Source organism: Pochonia chlamydosporia, chromosome 1 (genome assembly GCF_001653235.2).
Source record: "Pochonia chlamydosporia 170 chromosome 1, whole genome shotgun sequence".
Classification (NCBI taxonomy): domain Eukaryota; kingdom Fungi; phylum Ascomycota; class Sordariomycetes; order Hypocreales; family Clavicipitaceae; genus Pochonia; species Pochonia chlamydosporia.
The window spans coordinates 5,039,439-5,052,164 of NC_035790.1; the positions used below are offsets into that span (position 1 = coordinate 5,039,439).

General features: G+C 50.5%; 5 protein-coding genes and 1 non-coding gene across 6 annotated transcripts; 5 read left to right on the plus strand and 1 right to left on the minus strand.

Annotated features, from left to right (window-relative positions):
* Positions 1-892: 892 nt before the first annotated feature.
* On the plus strand, positions 893-2,753 carry VFPPC_01312 (peroxin 23; the record flags this gene model as incomplete). The annotated part of the gene is made up of 2 exons (XM_018281162.1): positions 893-2,197; positions 2,262-2,753. The coding sequence occupies 2 exons, from the start codon at positions 893-895 to the stop codon at positions 2,751-2,753; spliced, it is 1,797 nt and encodes a 598-aa protein (XP_018149730.1).
* A 308-nt stretch (positions 2,754-3,061) lies between these two features.
* Positions 3,062-3,914, plus strand: VFPPC_01313 (peroxisomal membrane protein PEX31; the record flags this gene model as incomplete). Its single annotated transcript, XM_018281163.1, has 2 exons — positions 3,062-3,705; positions 3,755-3,914. The coding sequence occupies 2 exons, from the start codon at positions 3,062-3,064 to the stop codon at positions 3,912-3,914; spliced, it is 804 nt and encodes a 267-aa protein (XP_018149731.1).
* Positions 3,915-4,781: 867 nt separating this feature from the next.
* Positions 4,782-4,898, plus strand: VFPPC_17241. Its single transcript has one exon. It is a non-coding gene; the product is annotated as a tRNA-Leu (tRNA).
* Positions 4,899-6,263: 1,365 nt separating this feature from the next.
* On the plus strand, positions 6,264-7,082 carry VFPPC_01315 (xanthine phosphoribosyltransferase 1; the record flags this gene model as incomplete). Its single annotated transcript, XM_018281164.1, has 3 exons — positions 6,264-6,302; positions 6,435-6,857; positions 6,924-7,082. The coding sequence occupies 3 exons, from the start codon at positions 6,264-6,266 to the stop codon at positions 7,080-7,082; spliced, it is 621 nt and encodes a 206-aa protein (XP_018149732.1).
* A 1,436-nt stretch (positions 7,083-8,518) lies between these two features.
* On the minus strand, positions 8,519-10,207 carry VFPPC_01316 (hexose carrier protein; the record flags this gene model as incomplete). Its single annotated transcript, XM_018281165.1, has 2 exons — positions 8,519-9,935; positions 9,993-10,207. 2 exons carry the CDS (start codon positions 10,205-10,207, stop codon positions 8,519-8,521), a joined length of 1,632 nt encoding a protein of 543 aa, XP_018149733.1.
* Positions 10,208-11,090: 883 nt separating this feature from the next.
* On the plus strand, positions 11,091-12,684 carry VFPPC_13053 (alpha-galactosidase; the record flags this gene model as incomplete). Its single annotated transcript, XM_018290830.1, has 4 exons — positions 11,091-11,129; positions 11,179-11,449; positions 11,505-11,796; positions 11,865-12,684. 4 exons carry the CDS (start codon positions 11,091-11,093, stop codon positions 12,682-12,684), a joined length of 1,422 nt encoding a protein of 473 aa, XP_018149734.1.
* Positions 12,685-12,726: the final 42 nt, after the last annotated feature.

Below are 12,726 nucleotides of genomic sequence, written 5' to 3' on the forward strand. Positions count from 1 at the left end.
TTGTGCACCTTGGCAGTAATCCTCCGTCTGGTCCTTTTTAGCCTTTCTCCCTTTACTCCATACATCCTCCATCAAATCCATCGTCAAATTTCATTGCAAACACGTCGCGCAGGCCCCGGTCGAGCGAACGCTCTGTTGCGTTTCATATTTTTTGGCAAGCCAATGACTTGACGCTTGGGAGGTTGATTCAACTGCCTGGCCTTGCGGTTGTTGCCAGCGGAGCTCTTAATGGCTGCAATTGTGAGTTTGACCAGACTTGACCCTTCAATGTTCCCCATGCTTCCGACCATTCTGCATCCTGGTATCTCGTTTGTCCTTGTCCCTTTGCCTGATCCCCCGTGCTGTTTTCTTTTCTCCCTTCTCAGCACGATCTAGCTGTCACGGCGTCTCTTCCCTCTGGCGATCTTATCCTTCGCGAACTGTGGCGGACAGCTGTTGGGGTGGTCATGGTCGTGTGGTCACTCGCGGGGCTTTTGCGTTTGGCATGTGATGTCACATTTGAGTCCATGTCTGGGCTGTCTGTCTGCCTGGGACAAGCAGCTCCAGTCTGGCTCGTCAACTTGCACTTGACGCAGCCCGACCACCGAGCTCGAGCTTGATCTTCACGTCACTGCCACTGCCACGCAACGCTCGGCTACGCTCAGCGCATGCCGGTTTCCCTGCGCATTTTCCGTACCATCTGCATCAGAAGTCATATTCCATCCGTTTACCCATACATCATTCGACATTTGTTACCCGAAGCAGAGACCTTCGGTGGATCGCGCACATGTCCTGGTCCTCAAGCGGGAACTTGGTCATATTTTGTATAGCATATCACCTGCAGCTGCAATACTGACACCGACCCTTTGCGGATGATTAGGAATCTCCGTGGCTATCGCATCTAGACCTACCCATGTCTTCACGCGACGACGCCTCCTCGGCTTCGACATATGAGTCGCAGAATGCGACCGGATTGCCGCCGACCTATGCCTCCTTCTCGCCCGTTACGCTCTCCGCCAACACACCGTCGCGATCCGCTCGTCGTTCCAATATCCTAGTCCACCAGAAGAGTCCGCTGCTGTTGGCGACTCCTCCGCAAGTTACTCGCGCTCTCGCTTACAGCCACCCATTTCTGCTACCACTCAATAAGTTTGTCGGGTTGTTGACATGGAGCACCGGAGACCCATGGCAAAGCTTCTTGCTTCTGTGCGCCTTTTGGTTGGTGGTGCTGTACGGTGATGTAGTGGTGCGGAGAGCTGGCCCTGTAGTCATCGGGATGGGCATTATTGCCGGCATGTATGGACGACGATATAGCCCACTGAGCACCAGTGGTTGGATTGAGCCCCCGAGACCAACCAAGGACGCATCCAATGCCAGCAAAGCCTCAGCTTCTGGCTCTCACAGCGAAGGAGCTGGGTCCAAGAAACCAAAGCACCAGAGAGCCGCTTCCGAGATTACGAGCACGAAACACCAAAAGACGCTTGACGAGATTGTCGATACTCTAAAGGAGTTTACCGGCCGTTGCAATGTGTTGATGGAACCGCTACTCGAGATGACAGACTTTCTCAGTACGCAAAGAACGCCAACCAGCGCAACTACGAAACCTGCTTTGACGGCTATGTTTGTGAGGCTTCTCATTGTGACTCCCTTCTGGCTCGCTCTGACCATGCCGCCCTTCCACGTCATTACTACCCGTCGTGTTGTCTTGGTCTTTGGTACGATTATCCTGAGTTGGCATGCCAGACCCATGCGAGTCACCAGAACTCTTCTTTGGAGAAGCTCGCTTATCCGTAGATCCGCAGCTGCGATTACTGGACTCCGTTTTGATGGGCCTCTCAAGACGGGGCATAAGCTTGCCGCCGAAGCTGCCAAGGGGCACGTTGCCGCCGCTGGCACAGGCAGCCACAGGAGCGGTCGCAGCAAAAGCTCTGGCGTCAAATTCACATTCATCATTTACGAAAACCAGCGTCGTTGGGTGGGCTTGGGCTGGACGGCGAGTCTCTTTGCCTATGAGCGCCCTGCGTGGACGGACGAGCATAACAACCCTGTACCGTCTAGGGATGAGTTTGAGTTGCCGGATGTGGAGGATGGGAGCACAATGCGTTGGCAGTGGGTTGAAGGCAGCCGGTGGAGAGTAGATGGAGTCCCAGACGAAAAAGGATCCGTCGACTATGATGGCGAAGAGGGCAAAAACGGTTGGATATACTACGATAACAAGGTAAGCCGAGGGCGATCAAGTCAGAACACGGTAGTACGGGGGAGAGTTGCTAACAACGTGGTAGTGGCAATACGGCCGAAGAGGTCAGGATGGTTGGGCAAAGTGGACTCGCCGACGAAAATGGTACCGAGACGCAGAGCTCGTGGAAGTCGACGAATCAGACGTGCCTTTGCCCGGCGAGAATGGTACACCAAAATCACCAAAGCATAGCCACAAGAAGAGTTATTCTACCTCGGGGGAGAAGATGGTACCAGTACGTGCCGACTCACACCTCACAACCAGTGACCAGCCCGCCACGGATGATGACGGCGCATCCATTCTTTCCACGTCTTCCAAGTCTTCGTTTTGGCCGTCATCATTAAGACGGCGTCAAGCAGAGAAACCCCCGCGCACATCAACAGATAAAGACCGACCGAGGAGATTAAGCGTTACTGAGGCGGCGCCCGATGACGACGCTAGCGGACTAGACTTGGAGACGGAACTGGAACTTCAGAAGCAAGGGAAAGATGGTGGCAGATGGGGTATTGGTGATGAAGCGCATATGAATCTCGAGTGACCAGTTGTCGTGTCGTTGACGGCAAAATGCAGAGTATAGTGATATCCAATCATGTTGTCTGATTAATATATGTGATGACCATTTACGGCTGCAAGAGGGAAAGTGAGCATGAAGTGAGGTGAATGAGTCGCAGGCGCAGCACAGTGAACATGTGAACTGGTGTGTAGGACAACAAGCAAATGACTAAGGAACCTATCACTCTCGTCATGTTTTCTCACCAAATCTTGTGTTCTGTTTCCCATTTAAGCCAACCTCAGACTTACTACTCCATCTGTTTGGAGCACATTTCCGCAACTACAAGCACCATCATGGGCGACGGACTTCCCACCCCGAGTCCCCGTTCAACACACCGCAACCCCTTCCAGCAACACGAAGAAGAAGATCTCCTCACGCCGCTTCTACAATCTCGCCGCCCCTCTCGACAATATGCATGCGCTTCCACACCGTCAGGTGACTCCTTCTCCCTCACCAGAAGCTATCCCCCTCGAACGGACACTCTCCCAGCCTTCGTGGACCCCTGGCGCCCTAGAACCTCTATCCCTGATATCCGATCGCCTACGAACCCTGAGTTTTGGTCTCCCCCCCAGGAACAAGCTGGTCCTTCTACGCCCAGAGTACCGGCTATCCAAGTCCGTGATGAGTCTCCCACCGGTAAAGCGAGGGAGCCTTCCTCTATGGCATCGGAAGATACAGTACGGAGACAACCCTTGACGCCTTTCCCGCCGTGGATGAGCAACTCTGATAGAGAATGTCAGGAGACTTGCGAGGAAAGACGGGAACGAGATAAAACTGAGGTTAGGAGGCGTGGGTGTGGTGATGCCCGGAAGTTGAGGAGGGAAGTTGTGCATGTGGTGGTCTTGGCGATGCAGTTTGTTACGTTGCTGGGTGTGTTTTGCGCGTGGGTTGGTGTTGCGGTTTGGGAGGGTGATCCTGGTTCTACGTTTTGGAAGAGGTATGTTGATTTTACTCCTTTTGGATTTGGGTTGTGCTAATGAGTGCAGTATGAGGTGGTACTTCCAGCCTATGCTTGGCGTGCTGAGCGTGTTCATGATGGTTATGATTTTGATTTACGAAGTTAATGGCTTATCTGACACGGCTTGTTTGGGCGTGCAAGTTGTGGTGTTGATGGGGAGTAGTGCCACGGGGTTCTGCGTCGCTTAGTGGGCGTTTGAGCAGAGCAGTCGGGTGGTTATTGGGATGGCGGTTGGGAGTGGGATCGCAATGCTTGGGGTGGCGATGTTTGGGTTTGTGAGGGGGGTTTTGGTTTGGTGGTTGGATGGGGGTGAGTTGTGGGTAGATTGAGGGTGTTGGTGAGTGAATGGTGAGAAGATTGCTTGATGATGTCAGGTTGTGAGGTTAGGACGCGTTGAGTGCGATGTGGTGAGACGCGTGGATTGGGCAGCTTGCGGTGATATTGTATGCAATCTAGTATCGATTCCGCGAGGTGAGAACTGGATACATCACATTGCTTCCAGATGGGAACCATTGAATTTAGTATCTTGTCGTTGAGTCACAAGCTGTGATGTTATCGGGAAGTTATCGAGTGGGTGGAGACTTGGACTTTCTCGCCTTGAAGTTCTGCACTCAAGGCTTACCCTATTGCAATATGAATTTCGCAACGTGCCAATTACAAAGAGAGCTTGTCGATTTCAGGCGCATTTAAAGCTTGCTCTGTTTAATATGTCGGCGCTAATATTTTACAGCAGGGTTTACCAATCAAGCGTGCAGTCGTTGCAGGCATAAATCTCATCAGTTAACATCGGACATGTTACAATCACGTTCCTCAAAGACACACGGAATATGGCTTCATCCTGCACTTAGCAATGGACCATTACACACATCAATCCGAGAAGAGCAGAAGCTGACAGATATTCAACATGCATGCAATCAAGCTCACTCAATAACAAGCATGTAGCATTCTATCGCTTCACAACCATCTACCTGCCCTTTCCAACCAACTTCACCAGATGACTCATGAACCAAGGGTCCATAACACATAATAACGATGACGTCTTCAACAAGTTCCAAGGCAGAATGGCCGAGTGGTCTATGGCGACGGTCTCAAGCACAGCATATGCGCTTTCGTCTGCGAAAAGCAGCGTTCCGTTCACGAAAGTGGCCGGGGTTCGAATCCCCGTTCTGTCAATTCTTTTTTTGACTTTTTTCTTTTTTGGCAGATTTTTGGTCTCAGTTGATACATGCCTCTTTGTGAAAGTGTTTTCTTTTTTCAAGTTGGATCAATGGTAGCCGACGTTGTGATTTGGTACGTGGCCTATGTTGTGGCCTTGTTTTGCTAACTGTGAGGTATCACACACCAAAAGGTCCGTTGTACCCATCTGGTATTACAGAATAGTTCAAGAGCTTTTGATTATGTCCATAAACTGCCCATGCGTTTTGTAGTAGGTTTTTTAAGACCTCATTCTGTTTAATTACAGCTGCACTGTGACAAGGCGCGTGCAAAGCATCGCTGCCTGACTTACAAGAACAGACTGGCAAGGCGGATGAGAACAAAACTTGATGCAGTACGGGAAACTACGGATTGTCTCGATGCTTATGTTTCCCTATTTGGCTGATCGAAAGTGTAGCCGTATGACTCCCGTTCCACCAACATACATACCAGCCTGGCAGCATGTGGTGTCACAACGAATGATCTGCCACAAGGATCGCAAGTGGTTCTACACCGGTATCTACAGGTCAGGTTCCTCGGTCAGGCTGATTTAATTCTGCCAGAAGCGCTTCAATGCCTGTATTAGTACAGGATCATCGGAGAGCTCCGAGGGGTAAGCAAAAGATGAGGCGATTTGAATGGCCGAACTGGCGGCAACAGAGGGAACAAGAAAAAAAAAAAAATTCACAGAAGTTGACCAGGGTCCACAGTGACGGAGGAATGGAGGGGGGCAGTTGTGAGACCAGTTGACGCCAGCCGCTGAGTGCAGAAGGAGGCGGGGCAGTAGTTATCATCAACTCCAAGAAGCACTCGAGGACATAGCTTTCGGCCAAGCATGTGGACGAGCCCATGTACCACCGTAGTGTCTCGCTAGAGGTCAATGATGGAGCAATAATGCAACAGCAGTTGGTCAAAAGTTGAAAAGAGCTTGCATACCTTACTAACGGATTTCATGGCAGACAACCGTCAAGCCAAGGGCGACTGGAGACCTGGAGCACGTCTCAATGGCCACCATCAAATGCCTAAAGTTAGTGGCACCAAGCTTGAGCCCCGCGGCCAACTGCAGCCAGCAGCAGCAGCCTAGCAGATCCCGATGTAGAAAATTCTTAAGACGCACGACATCACCACCCTTCCCTCTCCTCCCTTCCCTTCTTCTTTTCTTTCTCCTCTCTTGGGCACTTTGCCTCACCTATTCTCATCAGGCTCGTACGCCTCGCCTAATCTGAACTCCGTAATACCAATCTCTGTTACCCAACTTGTCTTGGTCCCTTGCGACACCAATTTTGTGATACCCCGCCAAACTTTTTTTTTTCTCGAATTTCACAGCCAAAAAAACAGCCACAATGAGTGACATCGAGAAAATCTACGTCACCTACAATGATGTAAGTGTGGTCGACAATGATGGTCCATCTATCTATTGCAGCCGTTGCGCAAGTCTCGCGAAATCCATGGCAATATAATATATTGACGAATTCTTTGCGACAAACCTTTGCTGATCGTGATGCGACACTCAGGTCCACAAGCTGTGCCAGAAGTCGGCCGACCGTCTTCTGGGCGAGTTCCAGCCCCAGCTCATGATTGCCATCGGCGGCGGCGGTTTTATCCCTGCCCGTATCCTGCGATCTTTCCTCAAGAAGCCCGGCTCTCCCAACATTCCCATCCAGGCCATTGGCCTCTCTCTGTATGAGTCCCTCGGCGAGGACACCGAGGTTGAGCAGATTGGCACAAAGGTCACCCGAACCCAGTGGCTCGATCTTACTGCTCTCGGTCAGATGGAGAACTTGGTTGGCAAGCGTATCCTCATTGTTGACGAGGTCGATGATACCCGAACGACTCTTGAGTACGCTGTAAAGGAGCTGGAGAAGGATGTTGAGGCTGCTCGCCAGCGAATGGGTGGCGATGCGCCCAAGACTGAGTTTTGCATCTTTGTTCTTCACGTATGTCCGCCTGCGAACTAATGTATCTGACAGAATGGCTGTATGCTAACGAATTTGATTGTACAGAACAAGGATAAGCCCAAGAAGGGTGTTTTGCCACACGACATGATCGATACTCGATATGAGGCTGCCGTTACAGTTGGCGACGTTTGGATCAACTATCCCTGGGAGGCTCTCGACATTGATGAGCACGACCAGAATGCTGAAGCTAAGCGTGGTATCTAAAGGCGACGATTTTTTGATCATAGAATAGAAGCTGGAATTTTGAACGAATATCAGGAACAAAAAAAACTTCAAACACAAACAGTTTGGTATATGTATATACGCTCTGTGATGCTATATGACAAGGGAATAGTAAAATACGTCTATCATGTCCATGTGTAACGCCGTGCATGTGTCCGATGTGCTCCAAAGAAATGCAAACAACCCAAGCATGAAACCGCATCAACCACCAAGAGTACCCTCTCGAGCATGCTTCTCCTTCAACCTCTTCTCCTGCTTCATAAACTCTCTAATGCCAACTGGCACGCTCTGATACACCTCATCGTCCCACATATCCTTTGCGATTTTATCGTTACCGACCGTTGGTGCTTCCCACGTAGTCGCTGGTTGTCTACCGATGGACTCTGTCGTCTCTGCAGCTTGAAGCCGCCTCTGTGCCTCGTTTTTTGTCGCCGACCATTCCTCCATGTCTTCTCGGTACCGATCCCATACACAGTTGACACAGCCGCTCATGCAACAGTTATCAGGCTCTTCTGGTCGGGGTGGAACCAAAATACCCGCTATGTACGTCGACTTTGCCTTCTTGACTGCCAACCGATCTGCTTGTTCGGCAGGACCAATGAGCCGTGACCCGAATATAATGCGTGCCTTTTCTTGTGCCGTCGCTGGTGGGGGAGTAGGTTCTGGCTGAACGGGAGCGGCAGATTGGCCAAGGTCTTTGGATTTGGGGTCCGGCACAGGTATCTTGGGTCGCCTGTTCGGCGGCAGGACGCTGGGATCTGCTGTGATAGGCGGCTCTTCAGGTTTGTGAGCGAACGGGTAGGGAATTGGGTCGCGTAGTATGCTTGTGTAGTAGTCTCCCAAGGGTGTTCGCTGCGGCCATTGCTCTTCTCTCAAGGACGTGGATGTTGCGAAACCTCTGGCTGAGCGGGATATCCGAGGCACAAGACGGAGCTGCGAGGCAGCCGTTCGTGTTGGCGCCGACATTCTATCGGAAGGAGAGCAGACGGTGATCTAAAAGGGACGTAAATCTATGAGTCTGTCATGTCAAAGTAACGATGCGCCGGGTCAGAGGATCACGACTTTTTTGTTCGGAGGGGCAAAATGCGGAAACGGATTTGGCGGCATAAGTCGGACAACGTCATTCGGCTGGGTGCATAGGATGTGTTTGTGCCGAATCGGAGCTGCAGCACGTGATGGTACCTGAAGATGACCAATGTTGTGGCGATTCAGTGGATCACGTTGGCGGCCGTTTTAGTGGTTGCAACATCTGGAATTGGTCAACGTTGTCACACCAGATTTTGAGCTGGAGGTGTCGACATGCATGAAGTCGGATTTGGCAAACTCTATGCATGAGGCTCTTTCAAAGCTTATTCAACAACTGCTCATTCATAATGCGTCTCCTATAATCGGCATGTATATAACTACTGCTACCGGCATTATACCCGCACGTCCATTCCAGCTGCCGCCTTTTGCGCTGCTTCATCCTCGTACACATCGACATGAGCTTTGGCAAATGCCCGTGTAGGCGTGCGCTTGGCAAACAACCAGTCAAGTTCCTCAAACGACCGTCCCTTTGTTTCAGGCAGCCGAAAGAATGCCCAGGTAAACGTGATAAAAGCGGTCGATCCCCAGAAGAAGCCCGTGTACCCCTTCAGATTCCACTGCTCCGGGTTCATAAAGTACGGCTGAAGTACCTGGGAAATAACACTAACAACGTAATACGAATTGCGAGCAAGGCAGATGGTCTTTTGTCTGAGCCGGGTAGATCCAACCTCTGCAGGCAACGCCCAGCCAAGCTGTCCCGCAGAAAGCTGAAAGACAAAAGTCCAGACAAGCGTCAGAACGGCTTGGGTCAATCCAAAGCCGTCCTTCTTGGTCCAAACGTTTAAGATGCCAATGGTGAACAGGACCATGGACATGGTGAACAAACCGCTTAGGTAGATGCGGCGGCGACCAAAGAAGGGCATCAGAGCAATCCAGTTCACAAAGGTACCAACCAATGCTAGTGCATTCCCACCGATGTTCAGCTTATATGTTGTATCGGAATCAAGACCAACTTGCTGGAAGAAGTATGTCGAGTTGTATGCAAAGCTGGAACCCGATAAGACCTGCCCGGCAAACGCCATGCATGCAATTTCCGTTCTGCGACGCTCAACGCCCTTGAAGCAGTCTTGGTACTTTGTGCCTGCCGTGAGGTGCTTTTCGAGCTCGTTTGTGTGGACAATGGTAGCGAGTGTTGCCTTGACATCGATGTTGGCGCTGCTTCGTTGTAAGCGTCGTAGTGATGCCTCAGCTTCGTCCAGTCTGCCCTTTCTGACAAGGTGCCATGGTGACTCGGGGGCAAAGTACAAGGTTGGTATCAGAAAGGCTGGCCAAATCCATTGAATGGCAAATGGGATGCGGTAGGCCCATTCATCTGTACGGTGGACAAGACCTGCAAGTACTCCAGCCGCAATGAGCTGTCCGATGATGAAACACATGTTGGTGTAAGAGGTCAAGTACACACGGAGACTCAGCGGTAGGACCTCCGAAGCATATGCTGGAGCAGATGAGGCGAAAACACCCCACGGAAAACCGCAGAGGAACTGTCCTACGGCAAGAACAATGATGTTTGGAGCAAAGAAGGTCATGAATATGAAAGCTGACAGGACCATGAGTGCGGCAAGGATGGTTCTCTTTTGTCCAAATCGGTCGACAAGTAGGCCGTTGAGTAGGACACCAAAGAATGCGCCTACGCCGGCACAGTTGCTGAGACCAGCCTGCCATGAAGCTGATAGTTGGTGCTGGCCATTTTCATCAATGAATTGTCCGTATTTCTTGGCAAATGTGGGATAAGCGTAAAAGTTGCCGATGCTTTCGGACCATGTTAGTTGGATTGCTAGTGACGGCCAGTAAGTGAACGTAACTTACAGAATAGTGTCATATCCTTCCATGATGATCGTAAAAGATACCATCAGGGTCCAAAAGATGGCCATTGGATATGCCCGAATTGCCTCAAGTGGACTCAAAGCATGTTCCACATTAGCACCTTGTCTGGCCCGTGAGGTGGTAATGCTAAGGTTATGTCCCTCTGAGGTTACATGCTCTACATGCGCCTCGTTGGCGCTCTTCTTCGCGTCAAGCATGTTACTAGTACACAAGGTGTAGTCTTAAGACATTAAGAATATGGTGTTCATGAAGAAGGAGGTAGTCGACTCTGGAGTCTGAGATGCTTGTTGAAGCTTTTGATGAAGGGGACAACAGCCGGTATTTGTACTCCGGTCTTCACAGAACAACTACGGCCTTGACGCGATTCATTACATTCAGAGTTCCAGACTCTGATATGTTGAGCGCATCCTGGCCGTAGTAGTTGCAGGGATCAGTCGGGACTCGCCAAGCAAGCTTTGTCGATATGGGTTGGGGTGGCATGATGATCTGGGGAAAAGTACTTTCTGGGGAAGAGGCGAAAAGCCAACAGAACAATGTGTGTGTACAGAAAAGCCTCCTTTTGTCGGACCGAGAGCACTTTCCAAGTTTATTGCATGAACGATTACCCCCAGATTCGTTTTGATGTCGGCATCATGTCCGGGGCGGTGGAGCTTGAGAGCGGATTTGACGATGTTTCGTTGGATGGACTTACACGCCTCCAACGATCTAACGAATGGGATGGATATCATCCCGCCAAGTCGCCGGCCGCGCTGCTTAATAGTCTACTTGAGCCAAGGTGATCTCCGCCGCTAGCGGCATAGAAACCATGAGATTTGCACGCGTGAACCGAAGGCGACAGCCACGCTCCGTGTAAGTGGGGGATGGATGTGTTCATGTAATGCCAGAGACTATTTCAGAGTCGTCGGTTCACGACCATTTCGATAATTGACAATACATAACTTGGTTTCGCAATTGATGGATTGATCTCAATCCAGAGGAACTCTAGCTAGTCTGTCATTTGAGAAACCAGGTATCATGACTTTCAGCAAAATTTCGAGCAAAGTATCACCATTACTATGGCTAGTTGGTTGTACAGCGGCCATGAATAATGGCCTTGCTCGAACACCACAGATGGGATGGGTAGGAAAAAGAAAACAATATGGCAAAAAAATTTACTGACATCTTGTAGAATAACTGGAATTCACTGGGCTGCGACGTCTCAGAAGAACTGCTCTTAGACACGTCCGCAAAACTCGTCCACTTTGGCCTGCGAGATGTTGGTTACAACTACGTGGTACTCGATGACTGCTGGTCCAGGGGCCGTAATGAGGAAGGCTTTCTCGTTGTGGATGCTAAGAAGTTCCCTCGTGGCATGAACTTCATTTCAGATTACATCCACGACATGGGCATGCTGTATGGCATGTATTCAAGTGCCGGAGAGATGACGTGCGCACGATACCGTCGGTCTCCAGCAGCCAGCTGTTGCTCAAAGTGCCATTGCTAACATTTATACAGCCGGATCTCTCGACTATGAGAAAAATGACGCCAAATCGTTTGCTTCGTGGGGAGTAGACTACTTGAAGTACGATAATTGCTTCAACATGGGCCGTTTTGGCACACCGGGCACCTCATACGCGAGGTATGATGCCATGTCCAAGGCTTTGAATAGCACTGGCCGTCCCATGCTGTATTCACTGTGTAACTGGGGAGAGGACTATGTTCATACTTGGGGCATGTCGATTGCCAATTCGTGGCGTATGTCTGGTGATATTTACGATTCGTTTACACGGCCAGACGCGCTTTGCTCGTGAGTGCCTATCACCCATCAGGCCCAAAACATGATAATTTTGTGCATATTCTGACAACCATATTTAGTTGTGATGATCCGCGGGATCCCATTTGCGTTGCACCCGGATCTCGCTGCTCCGTTCTCAACATTCTCAACAAAGTTGCGCCGTACGCTGCGATCGGCCATCCTGGAGGATGGAACGACTTGGATATGCTCGAAGTCGGCCTAGGAGGCATGACCGACGATGAATATAAAGCTCATTTCACCATGTGGGCAGTAGTAAAGTCCCCGCTGCTGATTGGTGCAGACTTGCGCAAACTCCCTCCCCTGGCTCTTACAATTCTAAACAACCCTGCCGTCATCGCCATCAACCAAGATCCTGCTGGACGGCCCGCAACCAGAGTCAGTGTAGAATACAACGTCAAAAAGGACAAGTATGGAGTGGGGGAGACACAGGTGTGGTCCGGCCCACTGGCAAACGGCGACCAGGTGGTTGTCTTTCTCAACGCGGCGGACGAGGACTTGGATATGAGAGCTGGCCTGGATGAGATTTTCGTCGCGGAAGGACCAGAATGCTCGGCTGAACATTGCCAGCAGTCTTGGATTGTGTATGACTTGTGGGGAGGACGTATGAAAGAAAATATTGCGAAGAAGATTGTGGATGCTTCTCAAGAGAAGGCTGCCAAGGAGCTCAAGCACTTGAAGTGGTACAACTCTACTGAGCTGAGTTATAAGGAGGGACTAGATAATGAGGACGAAAGGCTTTTTGGCGTGGAGATTGGCACGGTCAAAGCGAAGGGGATATTGAAAGCCAAAGTTCCAAAGCATGGTGTCGCTGCGTTTAGGTTGAGAAGCCGAGATGGGGCTCCAAAGAGGTATTCTACCACCACGAATGATGAGTTGTAGGTGATATCCTTATTTAGGTAGAATCGGCTTTAGAAAAGGGAT